The sequence below is a fragment of the Seriola dumerili genome, unplaced genomic scaffold, assembly GCF_002260705.1.
Source record: "Seriola dumerili isolate Sdu_G_001 unplaced genomic scaffold, Sdu_1.0 BDQW01000008.1, whole genome shotgun sequence".
Classification (NCBI taxonomy): Eukaryota; Metazoa; Chordata; class Actinopteri; order Carangiformes; family Carangidae; genus Seriola; species Seriola dumerili.
In genome coordinates this window covers 590,117-614,551 of record NW_019174263.1, presented here as the reverse complement: position 1 = coordinate 614,551, position 24,435 = coordinate 590,117, and the positions used below count along the sequence as shown (strand labels likewise).

Genomic DNA, 24,435 nt, shown 5'->3' with positions numbered 1-24,435 from the left:
AATGCTATTACAATAAAATTTATTTAAAGAAAACAAAATGTTTTAGTCACTTTACTCTTTTGGGAGAAAACGGGACAAACTGTTAAACTCACAGGAAAAAAATAAGTGAGGAAAAAAAACAAAAAAACAAAAACAAACAAAGGCAATATCAAGAGAATCAGCTCCACGACAGCAAATTGACCTCAACATAAAGCAGAGAACGTTTCTCAGTGTTGAAATGTATCTTCATCTTTGCAGCAGATATTCACTTCACAACATAAATATACTGTACAGAGTGAAACACAGAGTGTGTGTATGTCTGTGTGTGTGTGTGTGTGTGTGTGTGTGTGTGTGTGTGTGTGTGTGTGTGTGTGTGTGTTCAGACAGTAAGTTAAGGCAGGTGGAGTGATTGTCTACTCTGCCACATCGACGTACGAGCAAAGGGATGATTTTTTTTAAATGTCCACAGTGAGAAAGTCGAGCTGCACAATATTAACACACACACTGTTTAAACTGTTCATCAGCTGGTCACGGTGATCGTCATTGTGATCGTCACGGTGATTGTCAGTCACACTGTCGTCCAAAATACATGAGTGCTACTGTTCAACAGAGAAACACTAGCTGCTGCAAACACACAGCACAGTGTTCTGATCGTGTGTGTCGGGCTGACAAGGCCTGTGGTGTTGTTTTAAAATATATACAATATGCAGGAATGTGTCACTTAGAAACTCATTTTAATTCAGTGTAATTGTTTATTGGAGCTTTAAGGAGCAGAATTTTAAAAAAGATCACTATGTGTGTTTGACCGGGTCACAGCACCCGTCTCTCATGTTTAAAGTGATGCAAATAGCTCCGTTGCAATCGAGCACTCAGAGCTCTTTAGGCAAATTTGAAATGGCATCTTCCTTCGTAGCTAACTTAGCTACACCTAGCTACATAATAAAAAAAAATAGCGACACAAAGATGGCGACAGGTGTGGATGAGAAACGTCATCAGTCAGGCCAAAACAAAACAAACAGGAAATGAAGGAAAATACTCAGCTGCTAATCTGCAACAGCAAATACATTTGAAATGAATTATGTTTTTTTATTAGCATAAGAAGGAACCATTTTAAATAATTGTATTTCCAAAGTCACCAAATGTTCATACTGAACAAATCTGGAAAATACTCTTGACATATTTTATTAGCTTTCCTACATTATTAAATATTTGCTTGTGTCAACGGAGACATGATGAGTGCTGTTGTGGCTGTGTTGAAGCAACAGGTTGAGGTTTGGAGGTCTCTCCTACAATTAAAAAGCCTGAAGCCGACCACACATGGACTCATGTCACATCAGCTTCCTGCACTTTGTATAAAGCAGTGACTCTGAGACAAGGTTGAACTCAGTGTTTGAACAGTCTCATTCACAGGCGAACACACACACAGCGTCCTGCTGCTGATGTTTGACATGAGACTGTGTGAACAGTGGAACACAGACAGGATGGGGAGTAAGCTCAGCTTGTTGAAAATAAGAAAATATTGAGCATCAGCTTTTTTTGGACATTATTTACAGACAGTTTGGACAGTGAGATCTCTGCAGCATCTTCACTTCAGATCTTCCGTCCATACACAGGTGACATGAATGTGAGTGTGAACATAGCATTGTTTTCTTCAGACACTGAACCAGAAATAAAAGAAACTTGAAACCAGATGTTTCCAGATGCATCTTTTCCCTCCCTGTGTCATCTCTGGCCCCAGTGAAACACCTACAGATGTTTCACATGGTCATCCATCTGCACACTGATGTGTCGTTCTCCCTCCTCCTGTCTTTGTCTGTCTCTTTGTCTCAGAGTTTGATGAATAACTCAATTGAATGTTTTTTAAGCTTTGATAGACCAATATATTAACATCTAAATAGATAAAAACAAAACTATACTGAAAGCCCATAGAGCTTTCATATGTATTTATTTTTTTGTAAGGTTGGTGACTAAAAGAACAAGTGCAGAGATACGAGCAGTGCTAGTCTAGTCTGACGAGACCACAGTATACTGTGTTACCCTGAAGTCTGTCTTCATCTAAAAAATAATAATAATCATCATCATCATCATCATCATCATCATCATCATCATCTGGGAACAAGTCACTGATCTTGGAATCATAAAGTTTCATCTGACATTTGGATCAAAAACGACTCATTCTGACATTAAAATTTGATTTCTGAGAAGAAGCTTCGATGTCTGTTTGAAAAAGTGCATGTTAGCCATCCATCAGGTGTTTCCACGGTAACGGTCCCATCCTGTGATGTGACAGGTCAACATCAGCCCACCCAGCTCCAGATTTCACAATAAAATTCCGATCACAGTTTAGCAGTGATATCAGACAGATGTTTAGGTGTGGACGTCATAGCAGCTGTGGACAGACGTCCATGTCTAAATGGCCGTTCAGCACTGGTGTATGCTGGGTCGTAGCATGCTTTTATCGTGACTCTAATTTTAGATTTTTGAAAACAGGGAAGAAAATCCAGTTTGTAAAGGTCACATTAACGATATCAGAGATGACCTTGAGAACAGATGGAGCTTTATAATTCCAAAGTCAAAAGAACATTTTCTCCTCTGACTCAAACAAAAGGCCGAACACAGATGAGCCGTACAAGCCCGGGAATCTTCCTCTCACTCCCACAGTCTCACCTAGACAAACACACGGTGACGGCGGCGGAGTATCCTCGCACGTCCCTCACACGCATGCTCGCTTGGCGTGCAGCATCTCGATGAGCAGGTTGTTGCAGGGCACCTCTCCGCTCAGGTGCATGTAGCACAGGTAGTCCTCTGCCTGTGTGCTGAGGGAGCGCAGCTCCGGCAGCCGCACCACCAGCTGGCTGAACTTGTCCTGGAACTGAGGGTAGGTGGAGAGGGTATACTCCAGCAAGGCCGTGTTCACCTGCTCCTGGACACCCTCCACAAACGCCTGGTTCTCCAGCAGCTTCACATCTGCAGACACACACACACACACACACACACACACACACACACACACACACACACACACACACACACACACACACACACCAAATGTCTGAATTTTCAGGGAAATGTTTCTGAAAGGAAACAATACTTTGTTGGTCTGTTGAAGTAGCCACAGAAACCAGAGGGTAAACAACATACAGCTACAGTGAAGAGCTGGAACATGATGATACAGAATATACGTTTATGATATATATCATCTATAGGAAGACGAGCTTAAAGTTAATGAAGAGGAGATAAAAGGGTAACACTATTTTAATGAGCCACGGTAGAAAAGATAAGAGGATCATGGTTCTGGTTTTAGAGGTCTGAGTTTATTGTTCTTTCCCATCAGCCTGCTTTAATTCTTATTCTCAATTTCCATGAAAAATGAATGGAGTTTGGCAGATTTGAAAATCTGCCTAAATATCACAAAAATGTGACATTGAAGATTTATTGAAGGGATAGGGGACTTGTTGGTTTGTGTCGTTTACATGCAACCCCATAAATGAACGATAAATCCAGAGCATTGATAAAATGCTGTGAATGACCAAGAAACATAGAAATGTTTTCATATTGTACACTACAGCTCAAAAGCTGTATAACAATCCCTTTTTTCCAGTTTTTATTGAAATGTTATGAGTTCAGTGAGAAACCTTTAATGGTTCAAAGGTAAAAAATAATGATAATAAAAAAAGAAAAGCTTTAAGGTGCATGTCACATCCTGTAAATATGATAGAAAGAAAGTGGTGAACTTCCAGTTTTCCTGCAGCAGTGTTGAAAGTTAAAGCAGGTTGATGACTGGCTGTCACTGTTCTGATGCATCATTAGGACAATAATACAATACAACAGACTTCAGCCATGACATCAGAAGAACAAAATCAGACCAGCACAGTCTGACATAGCAACCCGCAACAGTCTCTCTGAGCCATGTTTGATTTCCATTGTAGAAAGAAGGACATTTAGTCTCAGAATTCCTTGTTTGTTCTTTGCTTTAGTTGCAGAAACACTGAGACACTGTACTGTGTAAATTTAAACAACAGCTGGAAAAATGGAGGCGTTTGGGGGTGTCATATATTGTGTTGAAATATTTTCCAAATTAAAAATGTTTTCAGAATAGCTAGTTTTTTTGAGTGATTCTTATCTTGAGTGAGAAAGCTAGAAATAATAACAGGTTGAAAAAACAAATCTTATCTCAAGGTCCAATTACTATAATATGTTCTGGAGCATCAGTTTTATCCTCAGGACACATTTTGATTCACGAGCCACCTTCATGAGTTGATACTGAAATCTAAAGAAAAGGCTGGTGAAGGACCAGCATCAGTTTGTTTGGACTGAAACAAGTTTGTTTTTGGTCTGAACATATTTTGAAGGCTCATAGAGATAGTATATCTGCACTGAAGACAATATTCAATATAACATTTGACCATATTCATTCAGGGAAATAAAAAATTCAATTCAATTTGTTCACGTATGTTATTTTATGTTTTTAGAGAGAAGAAATAAATCAGTTTGAAAGCTGCATGCCTCCTATTCATTAAGCTACTAGGTTTTATATATATGCTGTATCTATACTTAGCATGTGGGTGGCTGTGTGTGTGTGTGTGTGTGTGTGTGTGAGTGTGTGTGTGTGTGAGTGTGTGTGTGTGTGAGTGTGTGTGTGTGTGAGTGTGTGTGTGTGTGAGTGTGTGTGTGTGTGAGTGTGTGTGTGTGTGTGTGTGTGTGTGCATGTATGAGACAATAGCCAAGCCCTCGGGCAGACCGGCATTCAGCATCAGCTGAGCCCATCTTAGAGAATCCATTCACACAGTAATTAAATGTTTTGAATCAATGTTCTGAATCATCTTTTCAAACTGCTTAAGGGCAATTAAATTACCCCCGACAAACCTGACTCTGAAGATGAGGGAGAGCGAGAGCGCGAGCAAAGAAGCTGCCGGCAAAGACAGCAAATATTTTCTGCCTATGACAAGTGCTCTTACCATTCAAAAGCTCTTTGTTCCCTGCTTTGCCAGCGCTAAACAGCAAACACTTCTGGGAATCTGGGCAAGCCACATCTATGCTCTCTCCATCTGCACAAGCCGCTACACGAATGTTGGCCCTACCATCGAATGATAGACCCATCCATTACGCTTCTTTTGAATGCCATTAGTGGACAATGGAGGAGGATGTCTTTGTTAATATTGGCTTTTGTCAACCTGAGAAATTTAAATAAGTGAATTTATTGGAGGGAAAAAGGCCGGTTTGGAAAACACTTGTAACCTTATAGATAAATAGGCACTGCAGATGATCTGCAGTGGTGACATTTTTTCATTAAAATATCAGTGTTGCTATTCAGATTCAGCCAAAAGATGGCCTCACTGTCTCTGCAGCCGCACAGAGTTGATTGATTTTTGTTTCAAAACACACCATTCTTCAGAAAACACAATCCACAGGCTGCATGTGCAAGCACAGGCCTTTCACCACACATTCTGTTTTTAATGGGTCAGTCAAGGGGTAGAGTTTGATAGAGGTGAAACACAAACAGGAAGTTGACTCACTGGGGTTGAACAGGAGGAGGAACTTCATACAGGCGATCTCTCTGCGGTCAACCTGCAGTGTCCGCAACCTCGCCGCCAGCTCCTGACCCCTCTGGACCAGACCTGACAGTGTGGCCTCAGCCTGGGACAAGATGGACGACAGCTCCACCTGCAAACACAGGCTGCTGGTTATATACATGAAGATTCAAAGCCCATCTGGAAGAGCTGAAGACTGCTGTGATCTTCTTCTGCTGTTAATTATATAGATGTACAGAGTCATGTGATTAATCATGTGATTAGGTCCTTTGTTCCAACCTTAAGTGAAGCTTCGGGGACCCCCGGAGCTTCAGGGGCCCCTGGAGCTCACATTTCCGATGATTAAGTCTAATTAAAATTTACATTATATTATTGAAGGAATAAATTTATCTAATTTTTGGGAGAATGATACACTGACATGGTGTTTTATCATGAGTTAAATTACTTGCTATATAACAGAGATTGATTAATGCAAATTAATCTTAATCTTTATTCTACGTGTTGCTGCTAACGCTAAAACAGTTTCCCTCTCCGTTTCAGCTGATAACAGCTAGTTTCTAATGATATCCAGATGTAAAGATGTAAAAACACATCAGTGTTAATGTCAAGCTGCTACCGTTTTAACAAACAGCCCATAGGTTTGGAGAAGATGTATTGAATGTAGTGAGGTGGGTGAATGAATCAGACTGAGATTTGTGCTGATGATGGGAAGTTGCTGGACGGAGTCTCTACCTCCTGGCCCGTCACCAGCAGGATGCTGTCTTCCTTCCCATGCTGCACCTGTCTGAAAATGTGATCCAGGACCAGGAGCTCAGACCAGCAGTTGTGGAGCAGCTTCATTTGATCGCCCACCTTCAGGAAACACAGAGAGAGAGAGAGAGAGACAGACAGACAGACAGACAGACAGACAAGCAGACAGGCAGACACACACAGAGACAGACAGACAGACATACAGACAGAGAGACAGACAGGGAGAAGAGGAGATGCAGATAAGGAAAGAGACAAAAGCAGCTTCATCTTAAGTGACTGTGTAATTTTACATGAGGTTGTATGAGGTATTCATCCACAGTCAGTTTGTTTGATCCCTAGACTCACCACGTGCACTGTATTACGCTGCAGATCAGCTGGTTGGATTCTTTCTGTGGGACTTTTTTTGCTGCTGTCCTCGTCCACAGCAGAACCAGACTGGGAGCGATCCAAACCAAATCTACTGTAGGTACGAAATACACTGACTACGTATAAGAACCTCACACAACCCTGCCTCTTATCCTGTACTGTCCCTTTAAGGCAGATCTACAGTCCAAGCTTCACTCACATGTTCATGTTGTAGCTTTGTTGATTAAACCCTGAAAATCCTGATCGATATTCCTTCAGATGTGTAGATAGATTATTCCTCTACATTTGTCCCGTACACAGGAAATCAATATCCTCCTTTCTCAGGTGTATTCTCTATCACTCTGTGTTGTTGTGTTATGTACAGTATGTTTCCTTCTCTGTCTCTATGTGTAAGCTCACTCTGCCATATATTTGAAACTGAATATACACCATCCCTGTGGAAATATAAGCTTCTATCTGACATTGAGTTATTCACATATTTTTATTCTTCTTCTATTCTGACGAAATATTAATGTCAGGTGAGATGTGTGTTTTTTTTGGACTTCTTATAGAGAAAACAAAAGGTTCAACTCCAACTGGGTTTTATATGGTTCTACTTCTGAGACAATCAGCTCTTGAATGCATACAAGACAACCAATCACATTCTGCTTCTCTGTCAAGTGACCCACTGTTCAGTGAAGGCGGGAAAAGGGGAAGAGATGAGGAAATGTCCCGTAATGTGAGGTTACAAATGCAGGGCAAGTTCACTATTTTCACTGTTCGCATGCTAGCCAGCTAACACCTTAAACGTAATTAAATAGTCTACATTTGAATTGATAGGGTCACAATAATTTCATTCATTCATTCACACCCCCCCCCCCCCAAAAAAAAAAAATACAGAAACAGAATAAAACAAATCTAAACCTGCCTTTACACTGACCTGCTGCACTTACTTCTATCCAACCTAAAAGAAACTTAAACTAATGCTTCCTATATCTGACTGTCCTCTGACTGGAACAAATATTTAGCACTGACCTTTATACAGAACCTGCAATGCTTTGTTAGAATGAGAAAATAATGAATCATCATGAAAAACATTCAGTTTAACTTTCTGTTACATGTAGAAGTTCTGTTACAACACTGATGTCATGTTTTAAAGCTAATGATGAGTACTGTTTGAAAATCGTTGCTTCTTTTCATGTTTTGCGAGATAGAATCAAATGCGAGTTCTCAGGATTACAAGGTTCTACCTGCATTTGACCTGTTCCAAAAAACTCCATTTACAAATCTAATAGGATTTTGATATTTATAGTGTAGAATACACTTAGAATAGACTATACTATACGTGTAGAATACACACAAAAACTTTGAAGTTCAATATCTCAACACTGCTCAGAATGCAGATAGAACCATATAATATATATATAGTCTTTACTATCTATAGGCTTAGTCTGATATTTGATTATATCTAATATATTGATATTGATAATATAATATTAGATAATTATGTATAAATAAAACTAAAAAAACTAAATATAAAAACTACAATATAATTTAATTATAAAAATATCACCATACGATAATCTCTTATGTCATGATATTTCCTGCCATATGTGATATTTTTCAATATAACTAAATAACACTGATTATTAGATAATTATATATTATAAAAAACGTGTGTGTGTGTGTGTGTGTGACAGTGGGTGTGTTTGTCAGTGTGTGCTGATGTCTTCAGCGTATGAGCTATTGCATGTTGTGTATTTATGATCATCTGAGACCTCCTCAACCTGTTCACCTCTCCCTTACACTCCACCCCCACCCCCGCCAAACCCTCTCCTCATCTGCCCTGGCTGTAGGGGATGGGTGTGCAATATTGTCTCCAAAGTGAAGGACACAACAGTCAGTAATTTTGTAGCCACAGCTGCTAATAGGCCCAAACACACATTGGTCTGACACGGAGCTGACAGAATTACTGTCTATCTGAATGAAACGATATATCAGTGGAAGAGGGGAGGGGCCACACACTCTTCTGGACTGGTGCAGCGATGGATGGGGGGTGGGGGTGATGGTGGTGGTGGTGGGGGGGGTCTGGGTGTACAATGATAAAGAAAGGGGTTAAGGAAGCAAGAGGTCTCGGCGACCTCCTGCGCTTCCTCTCCAGGACGAGTCGGACTCTCAGCTGCAGCCAAAAAAAACAGGGAAGAGCGGCTCTACAGACATATGTCATCTCACAGCCATGACTGTGCAGCACAGTCCTGGTTCAGGGGTGAGCAGAGTCACCCTCATGACATTTTTTTTTCACCACCTTCTTGTTACATTAACACAGTTTAGAGTTTAGGCCACTGTTGACCTTTTAACACCAGTAAAACTATGAATTATTATATTATTTTATCATTCCCAATAACATTGTTTGATCAGTCAATTTGTAACATGTGGTTTATATTTGCATGTTTTATCTTTTTACTGCCATTTCTCATTCACTTCATGTCAGACACACTGATTTGTAGTTTGCTTGTTTTGTTGTGTTTTTTGTATGAAATTCAAGACAAATAAATATTTTCAGCAATTCTTATTTAGGCTTAAAGGGTTACTGCAGACTTACTGCCAGGTCCAACCCACGATCTTCCACAGATGGTGGATGAAACTGGGAGTTGAAATAATAAAATGAGCAGAAGAGACTAATTTCATATCAGTGACTGGCATTCTAGAAATATATCACACTGGTATCACGCTTTAACAAAACCAGGAGCAGCGATTTAAATTCAGACAAGACATTTTTATTCACACTGTCAATGCTGCCATTCCTTATATTCTGAGGAATTATCAGTAGAGACTAAATATGTGCACAGAGTTTTTAAACCACGTAGAGGAAGTTTGTAGAGTGAGCTGCAGAGGACACAGAGCAGCACGGCCAAAATCAACTGCTTTAATATTCAGTATTACTGTGGAGGCTTATGGACACGCTGCAGACAGACTGGAAACAGACTTAACCTGTGCTGCTCCTCACCAGCAAACCTGCTGAAATACAAGATTAAATCCAACACTGCAGGAAAAAATTGTAAAGTGCTACACGGATACACAGGACAAATCTGAATATTTAGTAAGCTTTACCTTGCGTGCAGCCTTTCTGAGACTGTTTCTGTATTGGGTGCTTCAGAGTGGAGATCTGTTACAGCCATTTTTGAACAAAACTCTTCAAAATCTTTTTTGGCCACGTTACTTTTAAATTGACTGTCTCCGGCACACTGCCTCTAGTAGCAGCACATTTACCATGTTCATTGTGTGCTCTCCCTCAGCAACATCTCCCATGTTCAACAGGTGAATGGAGGGTCAAACACAAGACATGACAAAGGCCACCGCTGGGGAGCCGCAGCAATCAATAGCTGCCATTCTGCTCACAATTTAATAACAATGTAGACGAGTGGGGCGCAGAGCTGCGGCGGAGGACTGACATTCCCCCGTTATCGTCTGCGTGGAATGTAATAATCCAGCCGGGGGGACGGCTCTTTTTTGCGGGAGGCTTTCTTGGCAAAAACATGCACAGCTTTGTTCTCACTGTCCATGTCCTCCGTCCACGGAACATAAAAATGCTCTAACTGTCAACACAGACACATTAGATGTGTAAAACACAAAGCTCTCTGTTGTTATGGTCATAAAATAAATGATTACTTTACTGAAAAGAAGCTTAAAACAGGAAAACTCACATTTTCCTATGAGGGGGTTTATTGATGACACGCAAATGAAAATGATCACTTCATTTTGGCAAAAGCAAATACTGCCTGAAGCAGAAAACCTACATTTTCATTTTAGATTTATATTTTCTGACACCTGAAAATTAATTTACATTCATTACACTCACACACTGTCACCTATGTGTTGTCAGGTCTGTCCGAACCAAAACAGCAATTTAAATGTCCACATTATCAGAGCCATAAGTAGATTATAAACTATATTTATCTTTATTAATGTGAAACAGCACAATGAGGAAACGTTTTAAATCTCTGTGAACACAGAGCGACAGGCTGTGAAAGAATGTCGGCTCACAGCAACTAGAGCATGACTCATTTTTCTTTCTTTTTTTTTGGTGGTTTCATTTTGGCACTCGCAGCGTTGGGGAAGGATTGTCGTTTTGGTTTAATATAGAAAAATGTCTGTTGAAATCTTCTTGTCAGTGCAACGACCAGAAAAGAACTGAGACCATGAAGGCTATATTATTTTCTAATGTGATAGTAAAACTCTCACACATTAATTTTACAGGGGTTTAAGACCATCCCTGATGATCCTCACAAGCACCACAATTGCATGTTTTAAAGGCTGCACATGGGGCTCAGACCAGTTTAATGCTGCAGCTACAGAGTGAGACTAAATCAAACAATGCTAAAAATACAAATGAGTTCAACAACAATTTTACAGCTATTGTTTCCTGTGCCCTGGAGGATTTCATCACACATCACACACTGCTATGGATCATTGGACTTTAACACACATAAAGAATGTGATCAGTCGTAATGTATCGCCTCCTCTGAGCTTCTCTCCTCTCTCAGCAGCTCAGCCCAGTCTTCCTCTAACACAGGCTGCAGCATAGAGATACCTTGTTGTCAGTCTGAGAAGATGCAACAAATCACATCATCACCACAATGTGGTCTTTGTCTCTGAGACAAGGATGCTGTGAAAGAAACAACAAAAAGACGGATCCTCCTGATGTTCTCACAAACTGAGAATTCAGTCATCATGTTTAGTCATTTTCAGACCCTGGCTTTGGTTTATGGATTCAGAAAGCAGATTATATTTACTGTCAAGATCATTAAATGGTGCTCTGATGTTGAACTGATCACACTTTGCTGTGGTGTTATAAATGAGCACATCATTTTAAATTAAATGACTTAATAAAAGATTATCCAACTAAATGGATGCTGCTGCAGCTGAATGACAAAACAAGAAAATCTGAGATATCCATCTCTCAGATTTGTCGTATTTGTAATTTGTACCTCGGACAGTCCAGCTAACACAGTGTCTACTGTATGTACTGTTGTATATCTGTAGCATCTGTGTTAACATTATTATGATGTTGTCATTTTTTAAGCAGAGTTTACATTTTGTTTATTTGAAGTGTTGATCCATAAAAAGATATATTTGTGGTTTTAAGAACCAAAAACTATCTCAATGTAGTTTTACATCTCCTCTCTCAGGCTTCTCTGAGTCTCTCTTCTGATTGGCTGATAGGCCAACCACAAGTAACGGACTGTAGCCTGCGACTGTAATTTGATAAAACTCAAATTGCGATGGTCAGTCAGAGCTGAAATGAGCTGAATAGATGGTCAAATCTGGACTAAAATAAAAACAAATATATAAAAAAACAAACTCTCATATTTCTATCTTTGGGAAGGCTGCGCAGTGATGCTTTGACTTCTGAACGTCATTATGACATCAGAGAAGTTTGTTTGTTGTGGCACCTAAACCAAATCAAACAGCAACTGAAAACTGAATACACATATATATATATATATATATATATATATATACATATATATATATAAAACCTGGAAACAATAACTTAAAAAAGTCAAAAAGTCTCTGACAGAAAGACAACAACAAACAAATTAAAACAACAAAAAAAAGGGTGTGGATGGTGGGTCCAGGTGGGTGGGGCTTGGTGACTACTTCGTTGTGACATCACAAAGTTCCAGAGCTCCTGATGGCTGCTTTTAAGGCTCAGTTTCTGAATACAGGCTGTGGACTGAGCACTTTTCACAGTATTAATATAGAACCTAGACCTGCTTTATAATTAAACTACACATGGACATCGACCTTTAGACTGGATGGAGCTTTAAGTGATAATAGTAAGACACAGGTCAATATGAGGCAGATTGAAGATGTTGTGCTGCTCAGACGGACAGAAACTAGACAAAGCTTTACACACTGCAGGGATCTGTTCATCACGTTCCGCTTCTGTTTCATTTAGCTGGGTAATTTCCAGATAAACATAAATAACATGTGTCCTGCCAAAATACAAGCATTTCATTTTAATGTGAATTGTTCACTTAGTGACCAGCAGTAGAGGACTGACGGGTCCAGACGAGTGTTTTAGCTCTATATTAGAAATAATCTCCCTCCACACTAACACACCTGAAAACACATGTCACATGACCAATCCCAAACACTGGGCGTGTGCTGGTGTAAGCAGGAGGCAGATTGTCTACTCTGCAAAAACGAGGAATAGCAAAGAGTTGTAGCATTAAAACGCATAATTCAACTCAACAACAGCTGCTAGCAAAGACAACAAGGTCGGTAACACTGTAATTCATTATCATGTTGAGAGCCAATCAGGAGGCGAGGTGGTGTCTACGTCACTGTTTCCAAAAGTCTGAGTTTCTGCCTGTCAGGACTAAAACACCACTGAAAGTCTCTGTTTTACAGACTGAGAACTCTGGCGTGGTGTAGATGGAGGAGGGAACGAGCTTGCTTGGAGGAAAGAAAACAGTAATTTAAAGTATTTTTTGCAATGCATTTTGGGAAAACAGAGTGAGACATGTTTGACTGGACAATGCAGTTTAGATTTTTTTTAATCTTCATCCTTCAAATGAATAATTGAGTGCCTTTTTGCCTTGCTTGTTAACATAGGCAAAATACATCACATTTCCAATCAAGTTGTATTGATTATCTAGTAGAATGCCATCAAACAAGACGAGTGATTTTACTTGTAATGTTAGTCTTTAAGCCAGAGATCTCCTCCTGACTTATCTTTATGTTTAGGGTTATTTCGCTAAAATGAACTGTATCCAAGTGAATGTAAAAAGCATTGGACTTGAATTAAGTTTAAAGTCATTTTGAGTCAGATCTGAGCTGACACACAAACACAAGCAAACAGTGTGTAACTTTTTCAGCAACGTTAGCTACTCCGAGGTATTAGCTGTGCATTGCTAAGCAGGAAAAAAAAAGCTTCTGTTTTGATCTGAAAACATCGGTAACACTGGAATGGTTACTTTCTATCACCCATTTCACCGTGTGGCAGAGAGAGGAGCTGGACTCTGATCCTGATCCTCCACTACAAGGTGAGTTTCATCTTAACTTCACTTTGTGTTAGCATCTGCTAAACGCACGTCTCCAAAGGACGCTGCTGATTTTATTTAGATAACGTTACTTTACTGTCGGGACTGAATTGACCGAGAGCTTGTTTACTAATGTTAGCCAGCTAGCTAAACTGTCATCATATGTTATTTCCACTATTATTACAATGAACAGACATAATGTGGCTGTTCCACATGGTTCAGCTCTATATCCCAACACCTTATAATGTATATAGCAAAAAAACAGAACTCATCTGTGAACGGGTAGAAGGATTTCAGTTTCCCTGGCACGTGCCATTTGCAGTGTGACAATGTCAGTGCTGTTTTCTCAGGAAGCTGTATTCACCACTTCATGAGCAGCATTAAGGGGCACGTCATTTATGAGGTCACACAGCCAGCAGACCACGCTCGCTTCAGTCTTTTCTACTCACTACAGCTTCAATCTCCAGTCCCAAGATGATACTGCATGCACACTGGAATTAATTCAAAGGTTAGATACTTACATCTTTCAACTGGTACTGCTCACAGCAGCTTTGATCATGTCTGTTGAGTTTCGTCTCACAGGTTACATACAAGCTGCCTAAAACATCTGATTACTGGAGCAGTTTAGAGTTCATTTTAAGATTCTTTTATTCGTTTTTAAATCCCTAAATGGTCTGGCCCCACCCTACCTCTCTGAGCTGCTTCACCCCTAAGCTCCTGCCCGGTGCCTCAGGTCAGCTGATCAGCTGCTCCTGGAGGTACCGAGGTCTAAGCGGAGGCTCAGAGGAGACAGAGCTTTTTCTGTTGCTGCTCCCACTTTGTAGAACGACTTACCTCTCCACATTAGAGAAGCTCCCTCACTGTCCATTTTTAAAACCCATCTAAAAACCTACTTTTATTCCTTGGCTTTTGATCCAGCATGAGACGGCATTTGTTTTATTGCTTTTACTGTTTTTTATTTGCTATTTTATCGTTGTTTTTTATGTTTTTTATGTTTTTATGTTTTTATGTTATTACTGTATGTACAGCACTTTGTATCAGCTTTGGCTGTATTTAAAGTGCTCTATAAATAAAGTTGAGTTGAGTTGAGTTGAGTTGAGTTGAGTTGAGTTGAGTTGAGTTGAGTTGAGCATGTGAAGGAAGCTTTTCTGACACTAATCAAGGCGAAACAACTATTACTTAATCTGCACCATGAAAGTACACTGTCCTATTTCCCCACCAACCCTGAATACACACTCTTGTTTTTCAGGACATTCATGGGGGTAAATCCTGACAGAGGCACCAAGGCTGGGCAGGTCAAAGTCTTGGAAAATGGGGAAGGTCACCCAGAAAAAGATGGCATCAGTCAAGCCTTGTGTCTCCAGTCTACTAAAGAAATGAAGGACTTTGAGTGAGACTCTACATAAGTCAGTTCACACACTCACTCACACACTGTTAATGTCTTAGCCATACTCTTTTTTCAGTTCACTTGGCCTCTCATTCACTCCTTAAGCTATTCCCTCATACAATCCTTATAAATATTCCCATACAGTACGACAGCTTATGTTAGACAAGAAATATTATCAAAAATAATCAAGTGGTTGTGTTTATTTGCGTTCAGTGTTAAATGTTCATGCAGAATACAACACTTGTTAGAGATCTTTTTTAAATGACTGAAATTTTGGTTTATTTGCGTGTTGTGTTTTCACAAGCGTAATAAAGAGAGACGTGGTTTGAAAAGACACTTTGAAGCAGTATTATTTCTCTTAAAATTTTAAGTTGCAATTTTAAAGACCACATTTATTCAATGTATTAAAACATAGACTTTTATAGCAAGACTGCCAAGGAATAATTAATCAACTCATAAAGTTCAGGGAAAAAAATAAATCACTGTGGTTCTTTTTGTTAGCAGTTAATTTATCAATAGTTTATACAGCAGCATGTTTTATATATGCACTACAGTTTACAGTAAAAATCTGCAAATATAGTTCCTGTGAAAAAAGTGTAAATAAACAGTATTTTACTGGAATAGCAGGAAATAACAGCTTTTTGCTGTATTTACAAAAACAGTAGCAAACTAAATATCAGCAACAGCATGGTACCGTTAATTTTACAGTAAAATAAGGGCAACCCTGCTTCCAGTTGTTTACTGTTTTTTAACAGCAAAACATTTAACAGTGCAGGACTGTAACTGTACCTGAATAAATCAACTGTATTTGTCACCAAAGCCAGAATCAAATCTTCAGTTAAACTGTTTAACTGGTTGGTCACACTCACTTTGACCGTGGCTCGTCATTGTTGTGTAACAAGTCTGATTCGTTGCAAAAGAATTATCATCCTCCATTTTCACTTGGAGCAGCAGGTGTGTTCAGCCATGTTGTCAGCAGCAGCAGAACAGTGACAGTATTGATCTGTGCAGCACGAGACATTGAATCAGCTTTCCAACACACTCACAAAGACACAGCCTGAGACACAGATGGATGTCCAATCATTCCCCTTCAGAGAGGTGTGTGTGTGTGTGTGTGTGTGTGTGTGTGTGTGTGTGTGTGTGTGTGTGTGTGTGTGTGTGTGTGCGCATGTGCGCGTGTGTGTGTGTGTGTGTGTGCGCGCGCGCACGCGCACCAAGGAGACACTGCTGTATCTCAGGGGGTAGAGTGGGAGGATCGACAGTTTGATTCCCAGATGTTGAAGTGTCCTTGAGCCACATGAATGTGGTTTGTGATGTAAAGAGCTTTGATTGGCCAAATAAAATAGAACAGCTCTATAGTAACTGCGCATGTGCGCGTGTGTGTGTGTGTGTGTGTGCGCGCGCGCACGCGCACCAAGGAGACACTGCTGTATCTCAGGGGGTAGAGTGGGAGGATCGACAGTTTGATTCCCAGATGTTGAAGTGTCCTTGAGCCACATGAATGTGGTTTGTGATGTAAAGAGCTTTGATTGGCCAAATAAAATAGAACAGCTCTATAGTAACTTTACATTGTTTGAGCTGCGACATCATCACATTAAACATAATTGTGTCATGGTTCATTAAAATACAGCTGTCATGAATAGAAATAATCTCTTTTTGAACATGTCTATTAGACATCATTGTGTGTGACGTGCAACACCAGAGACAGAAAACCGGATCCATCAAGCAGATAAAATGTAAAATGTTAATGATGCACCATAATTTAATGAATCAATATGTGATACAGTCATTTCATAAAAAGCTTTGTGTATCTGTTGTAGTTATGGACTCATCTCTATCTGCCTCAAGCTTGTGGATATTTTACTGCAAATCATGTTCACTCATACAATCTTATTGTCAAGCACCATATTTTAACTGTGTGTGTGTGTGTGTGTGTGTGTGTGTGTGTGTGTGTGTGTGTGTGTGTGTGTGTGTGTCTCCTACTGTAGTGGCTAATCCATTAGAATGATCTTTAACCAGCGGAGGTCAGGTGGAGTAACGACACACACACTTATAAAGCAGCCGGATGTAAAATATGTTCAATATCTGAAACTGGATTTTATTGAATAATATACTTAATATTTTCCAAAAGAAAATAATAATCAAAACAGGATTTTAATGTGACTAAACATGAAAACTGTTGGTCTCCGTTCTCTAACCTGAATGCTAACAACTCCAAAAAGCTCCTGACAGGCTGCAGCAGAAGAGACACAGCAGGACCATGTCAGGTAACCAGCACCTGCACAGGTGAGTATCAGGTAATCACATCATCCATATTCTGCTTCTGCGTCCAGTTTATTCAAAATAATATGAGTATTTCATAAGTTAAACTTTATATTTCAAAATCAGTCAAAATTCTGCATCTACAGATTTTTCTAAATACGGCTCCAACAGCTACTGCAGCACCGTGATGACATCGACCGCAAGACACACTCATGAGACTCTACAGGTGAGCAGCTGAGATCAACATGGAGGTGTGAAGGTGGGTGGGTCTGTGCTCCTGTAAGTGTGTCTGATCATCTATGTGTTGATGTAGCAGCTGGTGTTGTCCCTCTCAGTCTCATGGTGCTTGATTCAGTGAATCCATCACTGCAAACATTTAATTTAACATTTAACTTTCTCTCTGTCAGCTGAATTTCACCACATACAAAAATGCATTGTTGCCTAAAGTGGCTGCGGGTGTGTTCTGCACGTACGGCCAGTGAACTGTGAGTGCATTGTGGATGTATGAGTCAACTTGATCAGTGTGAATGCATGTTTTCATGCTGCAGAGGAATATGAGGCGTGAACTCTGTGAACAGACTTAAAACAAGCTCCCTGGTCTGAAAAACAGTCTTTCTTCTCCTGTTCCAAAGCAGATGTGATGTAACCTTGTTCCTGTTATGTTTAGTGCTATTAACATGTTGAGAAACTGTGGAGAGGAACAGATTCTCATCCTTTGTTCCTCAACCAGTTCATTTATTGAAACAAGCGATTTTTGTGACTGAAATCAGGAGCGTTGATGTAAGGAGGGATGAAAGAAAAGACAGACAAAGGAGTGTTTCCCTGCAGGGTCGCTGTCACCCTCACTTCATTCATACATATTCATATTCATATTCATATTCGTACATAAAGGGCTTGGTACTCACCCTAAGCTCCTTGAAGAAGATGCAGCTCCGAGCCCACTCCACTATGGAGAAGAGAGTCTGGTCCGCCATGCGACACATGAGGCTGAAGGTGCTGGGTTTGTCCAGCCGGCCCCGCCCCCCCTGTTCCTGCTGCAGGTGAGCAACGATCTTATTCTGTACCACCAGTTCGTCTGGGTCGCAGCGCAGCAGCTCCAGAACCAGCGGTGGCAGGCTTGGGGGCTGCGGCGAGGCCGAAGGGTACATGTCAGGGTAGGGGTATCCTGTCAGAGACTCGGGGGAGCTGGTGTAGTCGGGACACTCGGCTTTGATTACCCTGCCGGGGAAGGCTGTGTACTGGTACTGGGAGGTGAGGGGCACATGGGACTGCATGGCCATGCCCAGGGACGGGGGTCCATAGAGGTTTGCCTCGTAGTCTGTGGGGGTGATGGAGCTGGGGGTGGAGGGAAGCAGGCTTTTGGAGATGGTGGGCAGGGTGTGCAGGGTGCCAGTGAAGCCGTAGTCGGTCTGCAGTGGCGAGGCCGGCGGAGGAGCGGCGCTCTCCAGCTTGAACCCGTTGGATCGAATCAAAGCCTTCTTTTGCTGCTTCAAGGCCCTGTCTCTCTTGTACATGGGCCCGAATTTATTTCTCCCCCCACGCATGCGGTCTGCACGCACAGCTGTCACACAAGAGACGAGAGGCGAAACACAGATTCACACATGAAACAGTGTGAGAGTAAAATCATAAGAATCTAGACTCTTCACTGAGAGAATAACTGACATGTTGCTTCCCTTTTTAGGCCTGAGAGATTCCCCAGAGTCTGTGCTGCTTCACTCCTCCTTCCAGCCTAAATAGAGCGTTTGATTTAAAACAGGGGAGGCTCCGGGTTTTATCAGTAAGTCAAGAATGTGTCCTTTTCTGCTACGGAAGCAGGTGCTTTCCTGCATTGCTGTCTGGGAATTAATGTGTGTGTAGGAAACAACATGAGAACCACTGGCCCACAAATCAGGGTTTTTTTCTCTGTGATAAAATTGTCAATTTATCATTGATATATGTGTACATATATATATATGTACGTATGTATGTATACATACATACATACACACACACACACACATTAAGTGCAGCTACATTATTATTATTATCAACATTACAGGATGATCAAATATGCAGCCAAATGTCAAAAACAGACATTTTCTCCCTCCCAGAAAAAAAGAAGAGTAAACTAATAAAGTGATAATGAAATGGCGGCAGGAGCGCGTGTGATTTAAAGTGAAGTTCACCTTCTAGCCTCATCCCGACGTTAAGACATTTCTGGAAGCGACAGAAGGGACATCTCTTCCTCTGGGTCTTGTCTATTTTACACTCCTGGTTTTCCGCGCACGTGTACCTCTTGTTGTTCTGCACCGTCCTCTTGAAGAAACCCTGAAACACGGGGGTGCGTGACAAACATGAAAAACACGTGGGGCTGAACATGTTTCACTTTTTAACATGTAAACTCGTGAGGTCGAAATAACACGGCTGCTGAATGAGCGCGTAAATACACTGAACAGGACCCGACATGCACTGCGGCTAAAATCAAATGTTTACAGTGAGTTCATGTTGCATTTTTATATTTTACTTAAACAGACAAAATGATTTAAGACAGCCCGCCAAGAATTCTCTTTAAATGACACAATATTTTAATACATTTATTATAGGTTATCGATCATAATGACTGATTAATCAGCGGACTGTGTTACAGCAGGATTACAGGAGGAAGCTTGGATGTGGCTTTTTGTACCTTGCAGCTCTCGCAGGTGAGCAGACCGTAGTGATACCCGGACACTTTGTCTCCGCACACAGGACACAGCTCTTCCAGGTCATCATCATATGTGTATTCCATAACCTTCAGAGTCACACCTGCACAATATTTGCATATTATTACGCACATTCTGCATAATATTTCTAATGCTTGGATGAAAACATCTACACTTCTGCCATGAAACACACACACACACACACACACCAAGGACAACGCGGCAAACTGAGTGTGTAATGTAAACAAATTATTTATAAAGAAAAATCCAAAAATGAAATAAGATGAAAATGTGAGTTAGAACAGGATTTCATATTTTAATATTAATTCTCATTGTCTTCTATTGGGCAAAAATAATATTTACATTTCTCAGTTTAATCACTTTGAAATAAAGAAGCATAAATTGAAAATGTAATCTGACATTAAAATACAAAAAGGCAACAAGAATTATGTAAATAAACTTCCACTAACATTTACGTATTTGATCGAAATTATAATAATATTTATCTAATATGTAGCCTATTGTACTGTAATGAAGGAATGGTTTCTGTTTGTTTTATTAAAGCCCACAATATATAAATATATTAATACAGGTTATTAAAATACAGGTTATTATCAGCTGTGTTGTGTTGGATGTTTCTGCCGCTTTATTAAAATGGTGAATCTTTAGTTTTACATCAAGAATGTCGGAAATATTTCCAACATAATAGGCCTATCTGATACTTGCCTATTTCTACGGAGAATTGTGTCATCGATAAGGGTCTGCATGTGGACGCGAGGGACATGTCCCTGCTAATATTGTGGGAGGACAGAACTGTCCTCAACAATATTTGAATGAACTCACAGTTTGGAGTGATGTGTCTTCCCAGAGACTCCGTCTCCGAGATGACCGAGAGACCAGGAGCCTTTTCACCACAGCGTCAGTAACAGCCAGTAAACCAACTAACCAGTAAACTAACCAGCTAGTAAACTAACTAACTTGTAAACTAACTAACCAGCAGAACAGTGATTCGCCACCAGCCTTTTATTATCAGATTTTAATACTGATGCATCAAGAAGAAACTATATGAGACTAATATAAACATGTTGAGGAAAAAACGTAGAAAACTTTGTGTGTTGTTTTCTCTTTTCTATTAAAAGAAGTAATTTCATAAAGTTGACGTTCTTTTAATCTTTAATCTGTTTCTGTGCTACTGAGTTTTATTTCAATGTAAATACAGATCACATGTTAATAAAACATTCAGTTGATGTATTAAAACGTCCTCACGGCCTGATATAAAACATAATAAAGAAGCTGCGGTCTCCACTCGGACTCATAAGAACTTTTTTTTTTAATTATGATTATGATTATTACATTTTATTATTATTATTATTATTATTATTATTATTATTATTATTATTATTATTATTATCACAGGCAGATCAGCTTCAGCCCGCTCACATTAACTTTACACTGTGTATTTATGACAGTAGGTTTCTCCTCACAGTGAATCATGACTGAGGTGAATTGTGGTTTTACCGTCATCAAACACGTTTATTCTTCCAGCGGCGGCAGCGCTAGGCCTGAAGGTGAAACCTTCATCAGTCAGCGTGAAGAGGATGAAGATGATTTATCTCTACACTTCAGTGTGTTTGATTAATATCACATCAGCGAATCCTGCAGCTCACGTCGATGTCCCGCGCGGACACAGCGGTGAAACAGCAGCCGCGCTCAGCTAGGCGCGGCCGGCGCGTGAGGAGTTATGTGCCTCTGCTGACGACAACGGAATGTATTATTTAAAAAAAAAAAGAAACAGTTGAAAAACACTATTCTTATTATTATTATCATTATTATTATCATTATTATTATTATCATTGTCATTATCATTATCATTATCATTATTATTATTATTATTATTATTATTATTCGCGTTCTGTTACATTAAATGAAATGATGAATTTATTTTTGTTGTTATACTCAGGAAATGATTATAATATATATCATGAAGTTTTAAACTGAATCAAGCCACTAATAATGATAGCCTACCTATACGCCTCTTTTGAAATTTTTTCTATAATATTTCGATATTTCTGTGAATTGTTTTGACTGTTTCTGTTCGTCTTTCATTTTATTTAAGTTTTTAAATGGAGCTGTTGACAAAAAGGAGAAAAAAACTGTTTTTGTTAAATATAAATTACAGTCACCTCCTGATCAGACAACTGATCAGGAAATGATTGATCCTAATGAAACAGCAGGTGATTGATCAGTGGATTTACTGTGTGCAGTTCGTCCACCTGTAGAACACACAGACCGGGAAGAAGAGCTCAGACTTACCGTGAGCCTTGTCTCCCAACATCTGAACAGCAAACAGCCGCGGGTCAGTCACTGATGAGTGGCTGAGGATTCAAACCTGGTGCAGGTGTAGCTGCAGCCTCGCGTGAGCTGCACAGCAGGACACAATAAAAAAGAGCACAGATCCGGACGGACGGTGTCTACACTGACTCTGGTTTCACGACCATTCAGACCAGACCCGGGGGTTTGATGGTGACCATCAGGAGCTCTGAGTGAAACTCCTTCAGTCCCGCTCGCGCTTTACTGAGCTTCCCCTATCACAAAAGTTAGGCTCCTCCAGCGCTATTGGTGGAGGGCGGGTCATGTGATGGACGCACGCTGCCTCCTCGGTGAGAATGCCTGGACAGAGGAGCGGAGCGGTGATCTCTCTTTCTCTATCTCTCTTTCTCTCTCTCTCTCTCTCTCTCTCTCTCTCTCTCTCTCTCTCTCACACACACACACACACACACACACACACACACACACACACACAAGAAGCGGCAGAAAGAAGAAAATTTGTTAAAGTCTATTTGGAGCCCAACTCAGAATAACAGATGATATAAATCTAATCCTCGAGATTGAGAGACGGAGCTGTTCATACACAACATCATTATTATATACATTTATATAATATAATATAATATAATATAATATAATATAATATACACCCAATGAAGGTCATAATAGCTATAATGCATTAGGCCAATAGCATGTCAGAATTCATGTATTAGGATGACCCTAACATCTAGTGTTGAATTATTGTTATTTTAATGATAGTAATAATTATTATTATTATTATTTTTATTACAATTAGGTTTTGTTTGTTTGTCGGTTTGTCAGCAGGATTAAAAGTACCGATTTGCACCATGGGCGGGGCTGCGGCCTGAACCAGGGAAGACCTCATTAAATCAATACAACACAGAAACTGAACCTTGTATGTTAAATCTGCATTTAAATAACCTAGGCTAACAACAAGAACATCAACAACAGTAAACATCCATCAGTTGTAGCTGCAGTTTAGAGAGAAGGAGGGGGGCTGGACATTGAGGGAGGGGCGGGGGAGCCGACACCTTGACAGGTTGTCAGAACCCACTTCAGCACGGGAGAAAGGTCCGGTTTTTTTACTGTGAGACGTTGGTGCAAACCACTGCTACACTGTGCCGCGCTTTATAATGAGGTAATAAACTAACCAGACACAGAAATGTTGGATAAAGCACTTTTTTCGCATAAGAAAAGTGAATAAAAACATTTAACTCTCTTTAACCGGATCCATGTCCCATCCCCCCACCAAGACCAGTAAAAACAAACAAACAAATAGACAATCTCTGAAAACATGACTTCATAATAATAATAATAATAATAATAATAATGATAATATTAATAATAATAAGACTCTACCTATACATTCTATTCTACATTCTACATTCTATTAATATATTCCTTGGGCGTATAGATTATTAATTAGGCTAATTCAGTGTTAGATATGTATCTGTTATTTCATATTATTCTATGAAAGCCTACAATCATATAGATATATATCAACGAATCAATAAATTAATCAAACTTTATTTTTTCCGCACTTTTCATACAGGTTAGTGCAGTTTAAAGAGCTTCACAGACTGATGAGCTGAAAAGGAAAAGGACAAATCAAGTAAGAAAGCTGAGAATGTACCTCATTCTCAGCTTGTGAGACACAATAAAATAGATTTAAAAAGCTATGATAAGATTAGCAACTATATATATATTTATACGCACAGGCTACATATACATATACACATACATATATTTATTGATTGATATTTATTTTATTGTGGTCAGTAAAACAATGTTAACTGCTTCACTGTGGAGTTTTCTATAATAATCTGCATATGTTCATGTTCACGGTTCCAGCACACGCATGTCATTGGCATGAATATTAATGGACTCTGGCAGGGCATTCTGTGTGGTAAGCACTATGAGACGTCAAACTGTCTATTGTTAGCTGAGGCAGGAAGCAGTGGGTGGTGGCTGAGGATCCGTCAGCCTTCTGAGGGTCATTGTGTGGAAACATGAACAAAGCTGAGGGTCCTCAGCTNGTAAAAACAAACAAACAAATAGACAATCTCTGAAAACATGACTTCATAATAATAATAATAATAATA

The 24,435-nt window shown here is 39.9% G+C and overlaps 1 protein-coding gene across 3 annotated transcripts; it reads right to left on the bottom strand.

The window, feature by feature from the left end:
- On the bottom strand, positions 1-22,528 carry nr5a1 (nuclear receptor subfamily 5 group A member 1). 3 transcript variants are annotated; one of them, XM_022746544.1, is made up of 7 exons: positions 22,298-22,528; positions 19,969-20,087; positions 19,469-19,610; positions 18,209-18,864; positions 6,243-6,362; positions 5,496-5,643; positions 1-2,946 (listed from the first exon to the last, which is right to left on the bottom strand). In XM_022746544.1, the coding sequence occupies exons 1-7, from the start codon at positions 22,317-22,319 to the stop codon at positions 2,693-2,695; spliced, it is 1,461 nt and encodes a 486-aa protein (XP_022602265.1). In that variant the 5' UTR covers positions 22,320-22,528; the 3' UTR covers positions 1-2,692. The 3 variants fall into 3 exon arrangements, with proteins under 3 accessions (XP_022602265.1, XP_022602283.1, XP_022602274.1); XM_022746562.1 differs by having other exon boundaries at positions 19,969-20,073; positions 22,298-22,313; XM_022746553.1 differs by lacking the exon at positions 22,298-22,528 and adding an exon at positions 21,503-21,557.
- Positions 22,529-24,435: the final 1,907 nt, after the last annotated feature.